At 50.8% G+C, this 13,947-nt stretch overlaps 1 protein-coding gene across 1 annotated transcript in view; it reads right to left on the bottom strand.

Annotated features, from left to right (window-relative positions):
* The window catches only part of TRPM8 (transient receptor potential cation channel, subfamily M, member 8), a 31,337-nt gene that overhangs the window by 6,270 nt on the left and 11,120 nt on the right, over positions 1-13,947 (bottom strand). Inside the window, exons 9-19 of the mRNA XM_008947162.1 lie at positions 12,825-12,833; positions 12,089-12,191; positions 11,056-11,174; positions 10,519-10,809; positions 9,896-9,991; positions 9,166-9,295; positions 7,691-7,836; positions 6,879-6,991; positions 5,808-6,024; positions 2,427-2,518; positions 1,179-1,320 (exon numbers count right to left, since the gene is read on the bottom strand). Coding sequence (XP_008945410.1) covers positions 1,179-1,320; positions 2,427-2,518; positions 5,808-6,024; positions 6,879-6,991; positions 7,691-7,836; positions 9,166-9,295; positions 9,896-9,991; positions 10,519-10,809; positions 11,056-11,174; positions 12,089-12,191; positions 12,825-12,833 — 1,458 coding nt within the window. The remainder of the gene's footprint in view (positions 1-1,178; positions 1,321-2,426; positions 2,519-5,807; positions 6,025-6,878; positions 6,992-7,690; positions 7,837-9,165; positions 9,296-9,895; positions 9,992-10,518; positions 10,810-11,055; positions 11,175-12,088; positions 12,192-12,824; positions 12,834-13,947) is intronic.

Raw genomic sequence — 13,947 nt, 5'->3', positions numbered from 1 at the left:
CAGCCACCCCTCCTGAAAACACCACCCGGGGGGCTCCAAGCCAGCATTTAGAGCCCACACACCCCAGCTAAGAATTTCAGTGGTTCCTAGCCCTTAACAACGGAACTGAAGCCTGGTAACATCCCAGCTGAGCTTCCCACCTGCAGCACACCCACCCCACCAAGAGCTGCCCCTCCACTGGCCCCAGGCAGCTTCATTATGAGACTTACTCAAAAACTCATCCCTTTTGGAGACAGCCTAAGAAAAGAAAGGTGTAGAGGAAAGGATCCTGTGTTGCTTCCACATCACAAGGCACTCTAGGACCAGGTCATCTCCAGACTTCAGCTTTGCAGCAAACTAAAGGCTTTCTGGGTAAGCTGCAGACCACGCTGCTCCTCCTGCTGTCACCACACAGCTAGTTCTTAAATTCCACAGATGCCAAGCTGTTGCTACAGCACCAGACAAGCCAGTCACTGCAGTAATGCAGAAAGAGAGGGAGCACCTCTCCTAAGGACACCTAGCAGCACTCCCTTCACATGCCCTTTGAGTGCAACTCCCCAGCTGCTCCCCACGTTGAGTGCACCTCAAATCTCTTTTCTTTGGAGTACCCGTGCGTGTGTGCAGGGGTAGCACTGGAAGGAAGACTCAAGCAGACACACTCCAGCTCTCCAGTGCTCCTCTTTCACACCCCTACAGCCACACCTGTACTACATGGAACCTCACTCTCCTCCTGCCCTTCCCACTCTGCAAACATCCCCTCCAGCTACAAAGGACAGAAGTAGCCTGGCCCCTCCAGGAGAGGCTCCTCACCACCTGCTTCTTCAGCTGCTTGTGTGATGGATGCAGTGAAAGACAAAGTCCTCCTCCTACACATTTATCATCACTCTCTTGGTGGGGAATGCTCACGTGAGCACGGGAGTGATGGAATGCACCACTGAAACACTGGAGACATGCAAGACAAAAGCTACCAGGAAACAAGTTTCCTCTTCTGTTCTTCAGCCTGATCTTTATTCTCTCCCTACGCAGAGGGAAAGAAAGAGGCCATGCTCTTAATTAGGTCCTATTTAAATCTTAATTAATCCCGTTTAGCAGATTTAAGAGAAGGAGAGAACTTGCTGCCATCATCAGAACAGTGGTGAGGAAAAACAAGGCATCACATCATTTATTTAGACTCTCTTGAATAGCTGCCAGAATCTTACCATCCTCTGCAGCATAATAATTTTGGGTCCTAGATTCCTGCTAACTGTGAAAATATGGATCAGCCTCAGAGTAAAAACTATGTAGTCCAAACAGAAAATGACTTTCCCAGAATACCAATAGCTGTCATCAGATGAGTGAAGCCTGATGGAGACAGTAAAAGAACATGAAGAGAAGCGTTGGGTAAGGCATGTGAAAGTCAGGTCAAAACACAGTGACAGGCTGACAGGGGGAGTGAGGGGGAGTGAACAGAGGCAGCTACCCAGGGCCCAGGGCCTCCCCCACCCCCTCCACCTGAGGGCAGCTGGTGGGACTGCTCAGTGCACTCCTGTCCCCCCGTCCTGCCTGCGCCGTGCCGGGGGCTCCCCTCAGAGCCCGAGCAGCCAGGACAGGGACCCCAGCAACAACCCCTGGAGATCTGTCCCACCAGTCCTTTGCCGGGGTTGCTGACCCACCCGTCCATGTCACACAGCTTACAGGAGCTAAGCCATCCTCTTGGGACCACCACAGGTACAGCTACAGTCCCCTCCACACAACACCCTGACGCCCAGAGCCCACGTTACCACACTCAGGAGTCCATCACAGGAGCCAGGGGAACTCCCAGAGAACTGCTGACTCTGAGCTATCAACCACCTGACCTTCTGAGGTATTGACACCTTACCTTCTGAGGTATTGACCATCTTACCTTCTGAATTATTGACCACCTGACCTTCTGAGGTATCAACCATCGTACCTTCTGAGGTATTGACCCCTTACCTTCTGAAGTATTGACCACCTGACCTTCTGAGTTATTAACCACCTTACCTTGTGAGGTATCAACCATCTTACCTTCTGAAGTATTGACCACCTTACCTTCCGAGGTACTGACCACCTTACCCTGCAGCTTTGTCCGACAGGCTCTATGCAGCCAGTCTGGAGGGTGTTCTCAGGAAACTTAGCCCTGTTTCAACCTTCTAACCATGCTCATCCAAACCTAAGCATTAAGAAGGGCTGTCCTTTGACTCCAGGGACAGACTCAACTCCCAGTAATCAAAAAAAGAGAAAATGTTGCATGCAGATGTTCCCTAATTGCTTTACTTTATTTCTGTACTTGCTCTTGCAGATTTAGAGTCAAGACCTGGTGGTATTTGTGGCCTTCCTAAAGAACAGGGAGTTTCACAAACACGTTGTTTCCCAAAATTTTGCAGTCAAAACCCAGAAAGGAAGCAAAGCCATAACAGGGCCACAAGAAAAGGTAAGATACTACTCACCTGAAGACGATCCCAGCTATGAAGTAGAAGATTGCTAGTGTATCCATAACGTTCCACAGATCTGAGAAATACTTACTGCCATTCATGTACCACTGGGAAGGAAAAAGAGCAGACAGTAACCACCACACAGCACGGGCCAGTGACGTGGGGAGCTCGACCACCTCCCCCTCATCCCTCCCCACTGCATGTCCTCGTGGGTGAATATTCCCCCCACCACAACAGGGTGGGTTGTTTGCCCAATTAATTTTTTTCCTGTCACATGTAATACATACACCAGAGTTTCAACTGCCTTTAATTCCCCCAAAAGAAGTCATCGTTTTGGGGCAGTTGAAGGATTCTGGCTTCTCTTCCTTCACGGATCCCATTCAGCATCTGTCCCTGGCTACACACACGTGCTTTTGGTCAATGCCATGGATTTAATCTATTGCTTTGATCACCCAGCTCTCTGTTTCTGAATTGCAGGTCTGGTGAGAATCTCTGACCCTTCCCAGACTGGTACTGCACCCTGGCTGGGGTGAGGTGCTGGAGAGCAGCCTGGGGAGAAGGCCCTGGGGGTGCTGGGGGTGAGGAGCTGGCCAGGAGCCCCCAGCAGCCTGGGCTGCACCCCCAGCAGCGTGGGCAGCAGGGCAGGGAGGGGATCCTGCCCCTCTGCCAGCTCTGGGGAGACCCCCCTGCAGTGCTGGGGCAGCTCTGGAGGCCTCAGCACAGCAGAGCCAGGGACCTGCTGGAGCGGGGCCAGAGGAGCCCCAGCAATGCCCCGAGGGGGGCACCCCTCTGCTGGGAGCCCAGCAGGAGAGAGTTGGGCTGGGGCAGCTGAGAGGAGCAGGCTCCAGCTGGGGAGACCTGCTGGGGGCTGCCAGGACTGCCAGGGGCCTGCCAGAAAGATGGGGACAGACTTTGGAGCAGGGGCTGTTGGGACAGGACAAGGGGAGATGGTTTGAAACTAAAAGAGGGAGATTTAGATTCAAGAGAAGAAAAAAATTTTTTGATGCTGAGGGTGTTGAGCCCCTGGCCCAGGCTGCCCAGAGAGGTGGTCGCTGCCCCATCCCTGGAACCATCCCAGGGGAGGTTGGCCGGGGCTCTGAGCACCCTGCTCTAGCTGCAGATGTCCCTGCTCCCTGCAGGGGGTTGGACTAGCTGAGCTTTAAAGGTCCCTTCCCACCCAAACCATTCTGTGGCTCTGTGACATCCAAGGAAGGCAATTCTGCTCTCAGTACTTCTATAGGAACCAGAGCTCAAGGGGCTTTCTGCTAAATGCAGAAGCAGCTACAGGTAGAAACCCCACTCTGCTGTTCCAGCTGCACAACTGCTGCACTGTGTTCACAGGATGGGATGCATCCCAGGGAGACAGCTGTGGCTGCCACCAGGGTGTCAGGCTCGAGATCCTACCAGACACTATTTCAGCATCCTGGGACCCCCCCACACCCTTCTTACTACTCAAGGTACCAAACGTTGAGCACTGGCTGGGGACAGCATGTCTGACATGCCCAACGTTGGGGTGTCCCTCTCCAGCAGCTCCCTAAAGGTAAGTTACTATAACTTGTGCAGATTCTTTCTCCATTTGAGAGATTGTGGCTTTCCTGCACACCCACCAGTCTGCCCACTCACCTGGCTGGAGGCTACATCCGTGTGGCTAAGGAGAGAGCAGGAGATGGCATCTCCGATTCACTACTGCCACGAGAGCTCTGGGAGGGGAGAACGTAGCTCCAGCTGGTGAAAAATCTCTAGGGCCATGGGAAGTGAAAAGAGGGCTGGGCCAGTGGCTTACAGTTCAGATACAGCTCAGTTCTGCTCAGTGGACAGGCTGCCTCACGTGGGGACATCATCTGCTAGCTGTCACTGCCACAGCCACAGCCACAGCTCTGGCTAACCAGAGGGCTGACTGCTCCCCAGGATGAGCCACCTGACCACAGCAGCCACCCTGGCACCCCAGGCAATCCTACTCTCCCTCTCCTTTCCATGTGACAACAAAATCTGAGACCTCCCTTTCTTTTTTTTTGGAATATTAAGGAAGCAGACACTGAGTGCAGAGTGAGACCAGAGCACACACAGTCTGCCTCAGAGGAAGCCAAGGGGAAAGTTTCCTGAGAAGCCTGGGGGGGCTGGGACACTGCTCTGCATCCTGCTCCTCAGCCAGATGAGGCCAGGACACTGGCTGAAGGTGACTGAAAGTCTTCAGCAGAGTCTCTGCTTCAGCTGCCTCCACTCTCTCTGTCAAACTGGCACAGTCTGGCCACCCTCTGTCAATGGGAGAAGTGGGATCTGAAGCTGTTCTGCCTGCTCAGGGTAGTGAGAAATAGTGACACTGGAAGGATAAAAGGCTCCTATCCCTAAGGCTTTCCCCAGGACTTTTGCTGGGGTACACTGGGCAGTGCAAGGACAGGTCCAGGGACACCAGAACCTAAATCAGCAGAAACAAACACTCCATTAGTGTTTTCATGGCAACAGGCTTCCACTCTCCCCCCTTTGCCTCAGCAAGTGAAGTGGCCTCAGACAAGGTACCACCTTGGCCACTAAAAGGAAAAAGACCACAGAGCAAATGAAGCACAGCAACATCCAGCAGAGCCACTGGAGCTCACCTGGGAGATGTTGTCACGGGGTGGCCTGGCCCAGCAGCTCACCCACAGACACTCACGTGCTCACTACTCCCTTGCAGGACAAGCAGAAACAGCACTTTCTGAGCCACACACCCTCTCCTCTCCCCACTTCCCCAGCACCTTTCTGCTCTTCTGAACACTGACTGATGGAGACCAGTTTGCCTGAAAACCAACAGACTGCCTGTGTCCCCTCACACACCAAGGGAGAAGAATATCAGCAGTGAGGCTGGCTAGAAAGGGCCCCTCCTCACCTCCCCAGCACAGGCAACACGGGCAGCCCCAAGCTGGTCCCTGGGACTGCATGAAACGAGCAAAAAGTGTATTTATGGTAAAAGATAGACAGAAATATGTAGCAGTATGTCACCCACTGGTCAAAAAAATAGTTAAAAATGGATGTGGGAGAAGAGGGGTAGGAATCCCTTGGTTAGAGGTACACACCCAGGTAAGTGTGTTAAACCAAGCTCCTAGCCTCAGCTGCTTTGGCAACCCAAGCCAAGAACTCCTGAGAAACATCTCCACTGGCACCAGCTTATCCACATGGCCTCAAAGCCAGCACACGCTCCTCGTGCTGCATGGACACTGCAGCTCCTGGGGCACAAGTAGGAATCAAACACCAGAGGGAGAACCCCACAACATTCATGGTGCCCTGAGCTGCCTGAACCCATGTCCCAGGATGTTCCCCCTGTCATGGAGAAGCAGCCTGCACTGCCCCCCTCCAGCAGGGGAGGAACCCCCAGGGCTCTCCAGCTAGCACTACACACTTGGGCCTGCAAGCGCTGCCTACTTGTCTCACTTCATCACACAGCAGGATGAAGACCAGCACGTAAAGGAAGATCTCCAGGGCAGTAGGTTCCTTCTGGAAATCCATAAGCAACACGTAGGCAAAGAGCAACAGGAAAGCGATGTAGAAGATGACATTCCAGGAGAAGACCACAAAGGGGGAGGTGAAGAAAGACACATAATACAAGATGAGTTTCTTACTCCTCTCCACAGGCTTTTTCCTGAGGAATTAAGAGAGGAAAAAGGTCTCAAAGTGCAGCTTTTATGCCTGGAAACATTTGTGCCCTTCAAAGTGAACATGAGAAAGGAGCAAAGTCTAGCACAGGACATGACTTCAAAGGTAATGCCCTTTTTGCATCCACTGGTTTCAGGCACACAAGTAAACTGGCTTGAATTCCTAACTCCAGACCAGAGTGAGGACACGATCTGTCAAAAGCTCACCCAGCCATTAAATATCTTTATCTGAGAGTGACTGAACACTGGAACAGGTCCCCAGAATGGCTGTGGTGTCTCCATCCTTAGAGATTCTCAAAACCCATCTGGACGTAGTTCTGGGCAACGTGCTCCAGCTGACCCTGCCGAGCAGGGCTTGGACTGGATGATTTGCTTGTTTAGCCTGGAGAAAAGGAGGCTCAGAGGATAACTTCTTGCTCTCAAAAACTCCCTGATGGGAGCCTGGAGCCAGGTGGGGCTTGGTCTCTTCTCCCCAGGAACAAGCAATAGGACAAGAGCAAATGGCATCAAGTTGCCCCAGGGGAGGTTTAGGTTGGAGCTGAGGAACAATTTCTTGCCCTGGAGGGTTGCCCAGGGCTGTGCCAGGCTGCCCAGGGCAGTGGTGGAGTCCCCACCCCTGGAGGGGTTCCCAAGCCGTGGAGATGTGGGGTGAGGGACACGGGGCAGTGGGGACCTGGCAGGGCTGGGGGATGGTTGGACCTGATGATTTCGAAAGCCTCTTCCAACCAAAACAATTCTATGATTCTATGATCTCCAGAGGTCCCTTTGGGCCTGCCCTGCCCTGTGATTCTAGGGTTAATTGACTTGCTCTGATTCTGTCAATGCGAAGCCAGGTGATTACCTGAATGAGATGAAACCACAGCCTATTAAGGGGAAAAAGAACAGACACAGGATAATCTTCCAGTTCTTAGTATCTCTTGAAATCTCTCCATACCACTGCTTGGAAAGGAAATTCTGCAGGCAAGAAGAAAATATCCTCATTTCTTGTAAACAGAACTTTTTTTTAGGAATGCCATGAGAGAACACTTAATTTAGTAAAAAAGAAAAACACCAAACCAACAAAACCCAAACTTTGAGATTCCAGTCAAAATAACTGGGATCCCTGCTTCAGCATTCTGCCTCACTAGCAGTGTGCTGGTTCCTCAGCCCAGCCTTGCTCCAGTCTCCACGAGCAGGAGTTCCAGGGGGGTCTGGGCAGGATGTGGTCTGATTTAGAAGCCCCTTCAGGCTGGGCAGTACCCCTGTGCTGTGCACAGACAGGACCTGTGCCGAGTCACTTCAGGCTGTCCCCAGCATCCAGCTTGTTACCATTTACTGCTCTGAATGAAGCCTTCCCCTCCTGACTTGGCATCTGTGGGCAAATCAGGCACCTCCTACACCAAGAAGAGGAGCCACAGGCCCTGTTGCCCCAGCAGGCACCCTGGGAGGCACTGCACAGCCCTGCAGATGCAGGTTCTGCCCAGGCTCTGGGGTCCCACGGCTGGGAACCTGACCCAGAGGCTCTTGCTTCCACAGGGCAGTGTCTGAGCACTGGCCCTTCCCAGGCTGACCCTGGGGGTGGAGCATTCCCACAGCTGGAGCATCCACCCTGCTCTGTAGCTGCCCAGGTCCCCGGGGTCACAGCAGCCTGCACACTCCTTTCACTGGCCTTACCTGCACCCCTGGCTGTGCAATGAACTGCTGGTCCTTGGCTTCCACTGCCAGCTCCAGACAGTTGCACCCTCCCCAGGCTTCACAGGAGTAGGTCAGCAGCTGCTCAGCTAGATCTTCATCGTTGCTGTAGCACTCGGTGAACAGCTCTGGAGGAGAGAGGCAGCCCCACTCTGAGCTCCAGTTCCCCCCTGGGGTACAGGTCTCTGCAGTGAGCTCAGCAGGGCAGGGCAATGCACACACTGCTTTACAACCCCACGTGCACACACCAGGCTCTCACACAGAACTCCTGTCTGCACAGAAACCTGCAGTGCTAAATCAGCTCCACAGAGATAGCCCTGGTGGCAACAGCACCTCAGTGTCTGCACTAGAGGCCTCCAGAAGCCCTTCCCAGCAAGGTTTCTACAGTTTCCTAGGAGGATAAACTCAACTTTATAAGGGGTGGGGTCTGCAAATTAATCCCTGCTCTGTTACCTACCAGCTGTGCTGGCTTTCATTTGGGTGTTTCTCTGAATAATTTTTGGGATAACTAGACACTGAGGAACCATCAGCTTCATTGCTCTGGAAATGGAAAGTCCCAAAAAAAGCCCAGAACGTTCCTCTGCTCTTCCATCACCCATTATCTTTATTAAATAAGAAACTATTGCTCACCCCAGCCCATGAGATGCAGAGCTAAATTAAAAGTTATCAACAGGCCTTGCAAGAGGAGAAACTGAAGGTCATACAAAGGAAGAAAACCAACCAAGCTAAACCTACATTCCCCATGAGCAGCAGCATGGCTTGCCATGGAAGGTACATGATTTCACAGCTCAGAATTCACTATTTCAATTTGCTTTTTACCTGCAATTTATTCTCAAGCCCCAAAAGTGCTCCTGCAAATCCAAAGGGTGGCTTTTCTCAGCCTGAGTATTACCAGCACTCACACAGAAAGCTTCTCTTAATCTGTATTCTCCTTCCTCTTTCTGGGTGCCCTTCTTCAGCCTTGCCATTAGAACTAGGCAGCTTTCCTTCCCAACAAGAGGAATTCTCTGCCCAATTGCCCCCTCAGCACCCACTCCTGGAGGCAAGCTGCTCAGCCAGGACACAGCTTCTGCTGGGAACAGATGGTGTGGAAGAGATTTCCCAGCAGTAAAAAACACATTTTGACATTATAGGGAAGCATCTTAATGCTGGATATTTTCTAAATAAAGCTTTCTTTCTACTTCCTTGTGAGATGTTATTTCTCTTCTTTAAAACTCAGGCTGGATTTCTGGGCAGCATTTCAGGCAAAGTGAATGAATTACCCTGCCTTGCATCTTGCTAACAAAACCAGCAGGGTGGTCGTTTTGCTCTGCACAAAATCAAAACATCCCTGTACAGTCGTTGGGACACACCAGACCTGGAGGTCATGAAAACAAGCAGCTTTCCAGGAAAGGGAACAATTTCCTGATCTCTGCCCCCTCCTGCTGAGTTTCCAAAGGGCTCCAGGAGGCACTCACCTACTGCTCTAGTCTCGTACTCATTGGCCAGCTCCTCGGACTCCCCAGCAGCATTGATGTCGTTCTTCACCTTCGCCATGCTCCTCAGGAGCTTGCTGGCCCCCAGGGCTGCCAGAGTGCATCCTCTGGTCTGTGGAGAGAGAGCTAAGTCAGGCAAAGCCCTCTGCAAAGGGAATGGGAGATGCTCTTTGAAAACCATCCCCCTTTTTTTGCAGCTGCTCAGTTCCCAGTCAAGACACCCCCATGGGCAGGGAGGCAGCACTCTAGTTTGGACACAAAGGCCAACATGGCCAGCAGCACAACTCAGCTCTGCCTGCAACAGCCTCACACTTACAGCCTGCAAACCATGTGTTTGATAGTCATCACTAAATATATCACCTAATCAAGATTAGAAATGGATTTCAACCAAATCCCTGGGATCAGAACACCTCCATATTATGGAATGGGTGGGAACTCAGCATCCAAGCTTGGACAGGGATGGGAACATACAGCTACAGGTAAATACTAGCCTGGACTGCTGGCTCCCACATGGCATTAGGGAAGGAAAGTATGAAATCCACACCCAAACACAAAACAGGTAACATTAAACCTCCTGACAGAATCATCTAGCAACTATCTGTTGTGCTTTTCTGTTTGAAGATGGCTTCAGAGCCTTCAAAGGCCCACAGACCAAAGGCAAGGGATACCACTGTACTGCTTGCAAAAAGGAATAAAGGAGAATTCAACTTACCTGCTCCCAAATGACTTTAGACAACTCTTTCTTGTTCTGAAGAACTGACCAAATAAAAAGAGCTTGCAATGGGTGCCTTGTGATAGGACATTCATCCTGAAAGAAAGAGCAACAGCTCCTCAGCCCTAAGCTCACCCAGCTGTTTGCAACTGGAACACATCCCAGGCTCCACTCTCCTGCTTTCATATTTTCTTTCTTTTTCAGCCAGCCCACCAATCCCCATTCCCAGCTGCCTGGCACTTCCCACACACTAATGGAAGTTAGTTAAAAAAAGAAGTTTTTCTAACTTCTTTGGGGTGAGGGTGCAGAGCCTGGAGCAGCTGCCCAGAGAGGCTGTGGAGTCTCCTGCTCTGGAGAGATCCCAAACCCTCCTGGCTGTGACCCTGGGCACCCTGCTGTGGGTGAGCTGCTGGAGCAGGGGGTGGGATCAGATCTCCAGAGGTCCCTCCCAGCCCCTCCCAGTGTGTGATATTAAAGCCTGTGCTGTGATAACAAAGCTGCCTGTTTTTACCTGACAATGAAACAGAGTCCAGGAGGTGCTTGACACCCTCCCAAGCAGCAAAACAATTTTTAGTGTTTCCCTTTTGGGGACACACAGCAGATTCAAACTGTTCATCACTTACTGGAAGATGTATCTTCACCTCATCCTTGCTGTTCCTGTCATCTTTTTTGAGACCTCTTCGGAAGTCTTCGACCATCTTCCACACGAAGGTGAGCAGAGCATCGTTATAGGAGTTCTTGGCGATCTGCAGGTTCTTGAACACCAGGCTGCTGAAGTTGTTTGTGTACAGCTCCCTAAGGACCTCTGTGGTAAGGAATTTCCTCAGATCCAAGCCATTTTCCAGGAAGAGACGGACAAATTTGGGCCTGTCTTTCACTAGGGCTGTGAACATGACATCCTGCAGGTCAGCAGACTGGGAAGGAAGAGGAAAGCAAACGTCAGGGAGCACGTGAGACACACACAGCTCACCCAAGGGCCTGCACGTGTCTGACCACCACGTTTTCCTTCACACTGCCAGCATACAATAGCCTTTGTTGGATGGCCTAAAGTCCTTGTGGCATGGGAGCTCTGAGGCTGTGGTGCTGAGCAGAGGCTCTGTTTGGCTGTCTCTCCCCACTGCTCCCTGTCCCATGTCACTGTACCCAGGACTGGGCTGTACCTCCCAGTTCCGGTCATTGGTGAAGATCTCATCGCTGGCCAGGTCCAGCTGGTTCCACTCCAGCAGCAGCTTCAGCTGCCCGTTCCAGTTATCTCTGTCATGTTCATTGGTGCTGAAAGCTGCAGAGGGGGAACAATCCTCTAGGTAAAAGACCAAAGACAGAAGAGCTTCTTGGTATACTTATTCATCTCTGCTTTTCACACTCAGCCTGACAAGACCCCTGTCAAATGTCCTTCCCCAGACTCATGTGCAGCCTCCTGACTGGGTTTTAGAGGATGCTGGAGGCTTAGAGAAATATTTATGGTCCAATATAGGCCACAAACAAGCTTCTAGGAGCTGATCCTGTGCTGATCATCCAAAACCAGCACGTTTTCTTCAGGCTCCTCAGTGTCCTGCATCCTCTCCAAAGAACACATTCTGCATTCTCCCTGTGGAGCCCTCCACAAGAGTGTCACGAGAAGCTGTGACCTTCACAGCTTTTCTCTGTGCACAGGCAGGAAAGTGAGGTGAGCCCAGCACCCTTCACTGAGCACCAGCTCTGCCCTGCTGGAGCAGTGGAGAGCCCAGGTCTGAGTTACCCCTGGCAGCAGGTCGCTGGGATTTGAAAGCATTAGGAAGGAGCCCTGCACATTGACTGGTGATTAACTGGATCCTCCTCTCCTGCTGAGTGCCAGTCAGGTCTCCTCCACCCACACAGACACCAGAAGAGATGTGATTTTACACTGCAAGATGCCAAGTCACCCTGGCTCCCTGCTGTGTTGCTCTCAGAGGTGCCATCCCAGCATCCCCAAAGCTCTTCCACATGACATCCCAGGTGTCTGGACTGGGTTTTGACCTCACCTACACTAACAGATCTCATGATGCTGCTGTAGCCTGTCCACACCTCTTCAGGTGTGGGCAAGCTCCACTCCAAGGAAGGCTGTTCTAGAAAATAAAGACCCATCTTTTTCCATATATTTAAAAACAAACGACACCCAGCCACTCCATCACCCCAACACCCTCCTCCCCCCAAAGAAAGATGACAGTTACTTGCCTTTGTACAGGGCAAAAGAAATGGCATTGCTCACAATTTCATCTCCAGCTTCTTCTATTTTGATAACTGTCAGTAAATGAGGGTTCTCAAGGACTTCTTTGATCTACAGAAAGGAAATGTCCTATTTCAAAGCAATCTAGGATGTTTAGTAGTTGATCTCCTATAGCATCTTTAAAAGAAATCTCTGCTCCTCATCAGTCCTATACACACATACAGTTAAAATTTAATCAAGTCCAGACAGAAGTACATTGTGAGATTTATTTTAAAGTCACCAAAGTACAAGATTAATTTTCCTCTGAACATACAGCAAATAACTGTGATTCCCCTGTGAAGAACATCATAACTAAAAAGATACAATCTCAGTAATTAGAAATTACTCATAAAGGAGAAAAATAAACCAAAACAGATTGTGACAGCACAAGTCTCAACAAACATCTAGCAGTTTATTGGAGAACAGTTTCTACCTGCTTGTGCTTTGTCAAAACCAGAGATCACTTCTCACCTAACCAAGCCCTATGAAGTTACTTTCATTCTAGCACACAGAAAACTATCTTGGCCATTCTTAGCTAATCTTCACAGCTCTGTGCTGAGAGGGGATCTGATCAGTGCTGATCAACATCTAAAGGGCACATGAGTGTCAAGAGGATGGGGCCAGACTCTTGTCAGTGGTGCCCAGAGACAGGACAAGGGGCAATGGGCACAAACTAGAGTCTTATTCTCTGGAGAGATTCCAAACCCACCTGGCTGTGACCCTGGGCACCCTGCTGTGGGTGACTCCAGAGGTCCCTTCCAACCCCACCATGCTGGGATTCTTGACTGCAGGAGGAGGTATGCTCCAAGGCAGCTCAGCAGAAGCTGTGAGGAATGGGCCATGTAACCAAAATGCCTTCATCAGCTCCAGACTGCAGAACTTCTGGATACAGGAGGGCCATGGTCTGCTCAGAGCACAGTTCTTTCTGTTCAGGTTTGGAAATCTACTCCAAGCTCACTGCTCCTAACAAGGTCCAGCAGAGCAGGTTGCTCAGGGGAACTTGCAGGTTGTCTCACGGTCTTGTCCTACCAAATTCTGACCAAGAGACTTACTCAAGCCTTGCCAGCAACAACAGCTTCTGGTACTGGAGTTTAAGCAGCTTTGCTTGGTTTATATCAAAGAAAACACCCACAAAAGTTGGAGTGTCTGAATTCCTCTCTAGGGCTTGCAAACAACTTGTAAGAGTACGGTCATTAAAGGTTTTCAGAAGCTAAGGGTGGGGGTGGAAAGTTGAGAGAAGAGGCCTTAAGTGTACAGGAAGCAACAGAACATTTTCCATCCTTCATTATGGGCCTCAGCTGAGGTCTGAGTACACCACCACTCCCCAGCCCCACTGCGAGCGTAGCTGGGAGATCATTAACCAGGAGAGGCAGACTCAGAGCCCAGGGTAAAGCACCGGGCAGTTAATTGAGAAAGTCAATTAGCTCAAGTTAATGGATTGTTCACTGAGCTGAAGTGTTCTTGGAACTAAGACTGCAGAAAAATAACTGAACACTAAGATTTTTCCAGAGCTCTGTTTTTTCCTGTTCCTATTAAGGAGAGCAGAAGTAAACTGGTCCACCTGAAGGTCAGGTAACAGGAGTTACAAGAGTTCCCTGAAGACTGGCCCAAGCAAACCAAGAGCAGATGCTCTCCTTACTTCTCCAGCTTTCCCAGTCTCCAGAAAACACTCTTGTAATAAGCAGTGACCTATGGGATCACGATGACTACACACTGGAGTCTCCACCTCTGGCCAAAGAGGCAAAGAAGAGCAAAAGAAGGGTCTGCTGGTGATGCAAATTGCTGCAAGTCCCTGGGGTAGCAGCAACGACCTTTTGTCCCTGAGCAG

Source organism: Merops nubicus, unplaced genomic scaffold (genome assembly GCF_000691845.1).
Source record: "Merops nubicus isolate BGI_N331 unplaced genomic scaffold, ASM69184v1 scaffold6229, whole genome shotgun sequence".
NCBI classification, from domain to species: Eukaryota; Metazoa; Chordata; class Aves; order Coraciiformes; family Meropidae; genus Merops; species Merops nubicus.
The sequence above is the reverse complement of the archived record's forward strand: the minus strand, read 5'-3'. Positions and strand labels throughout refer to the sequence as shown.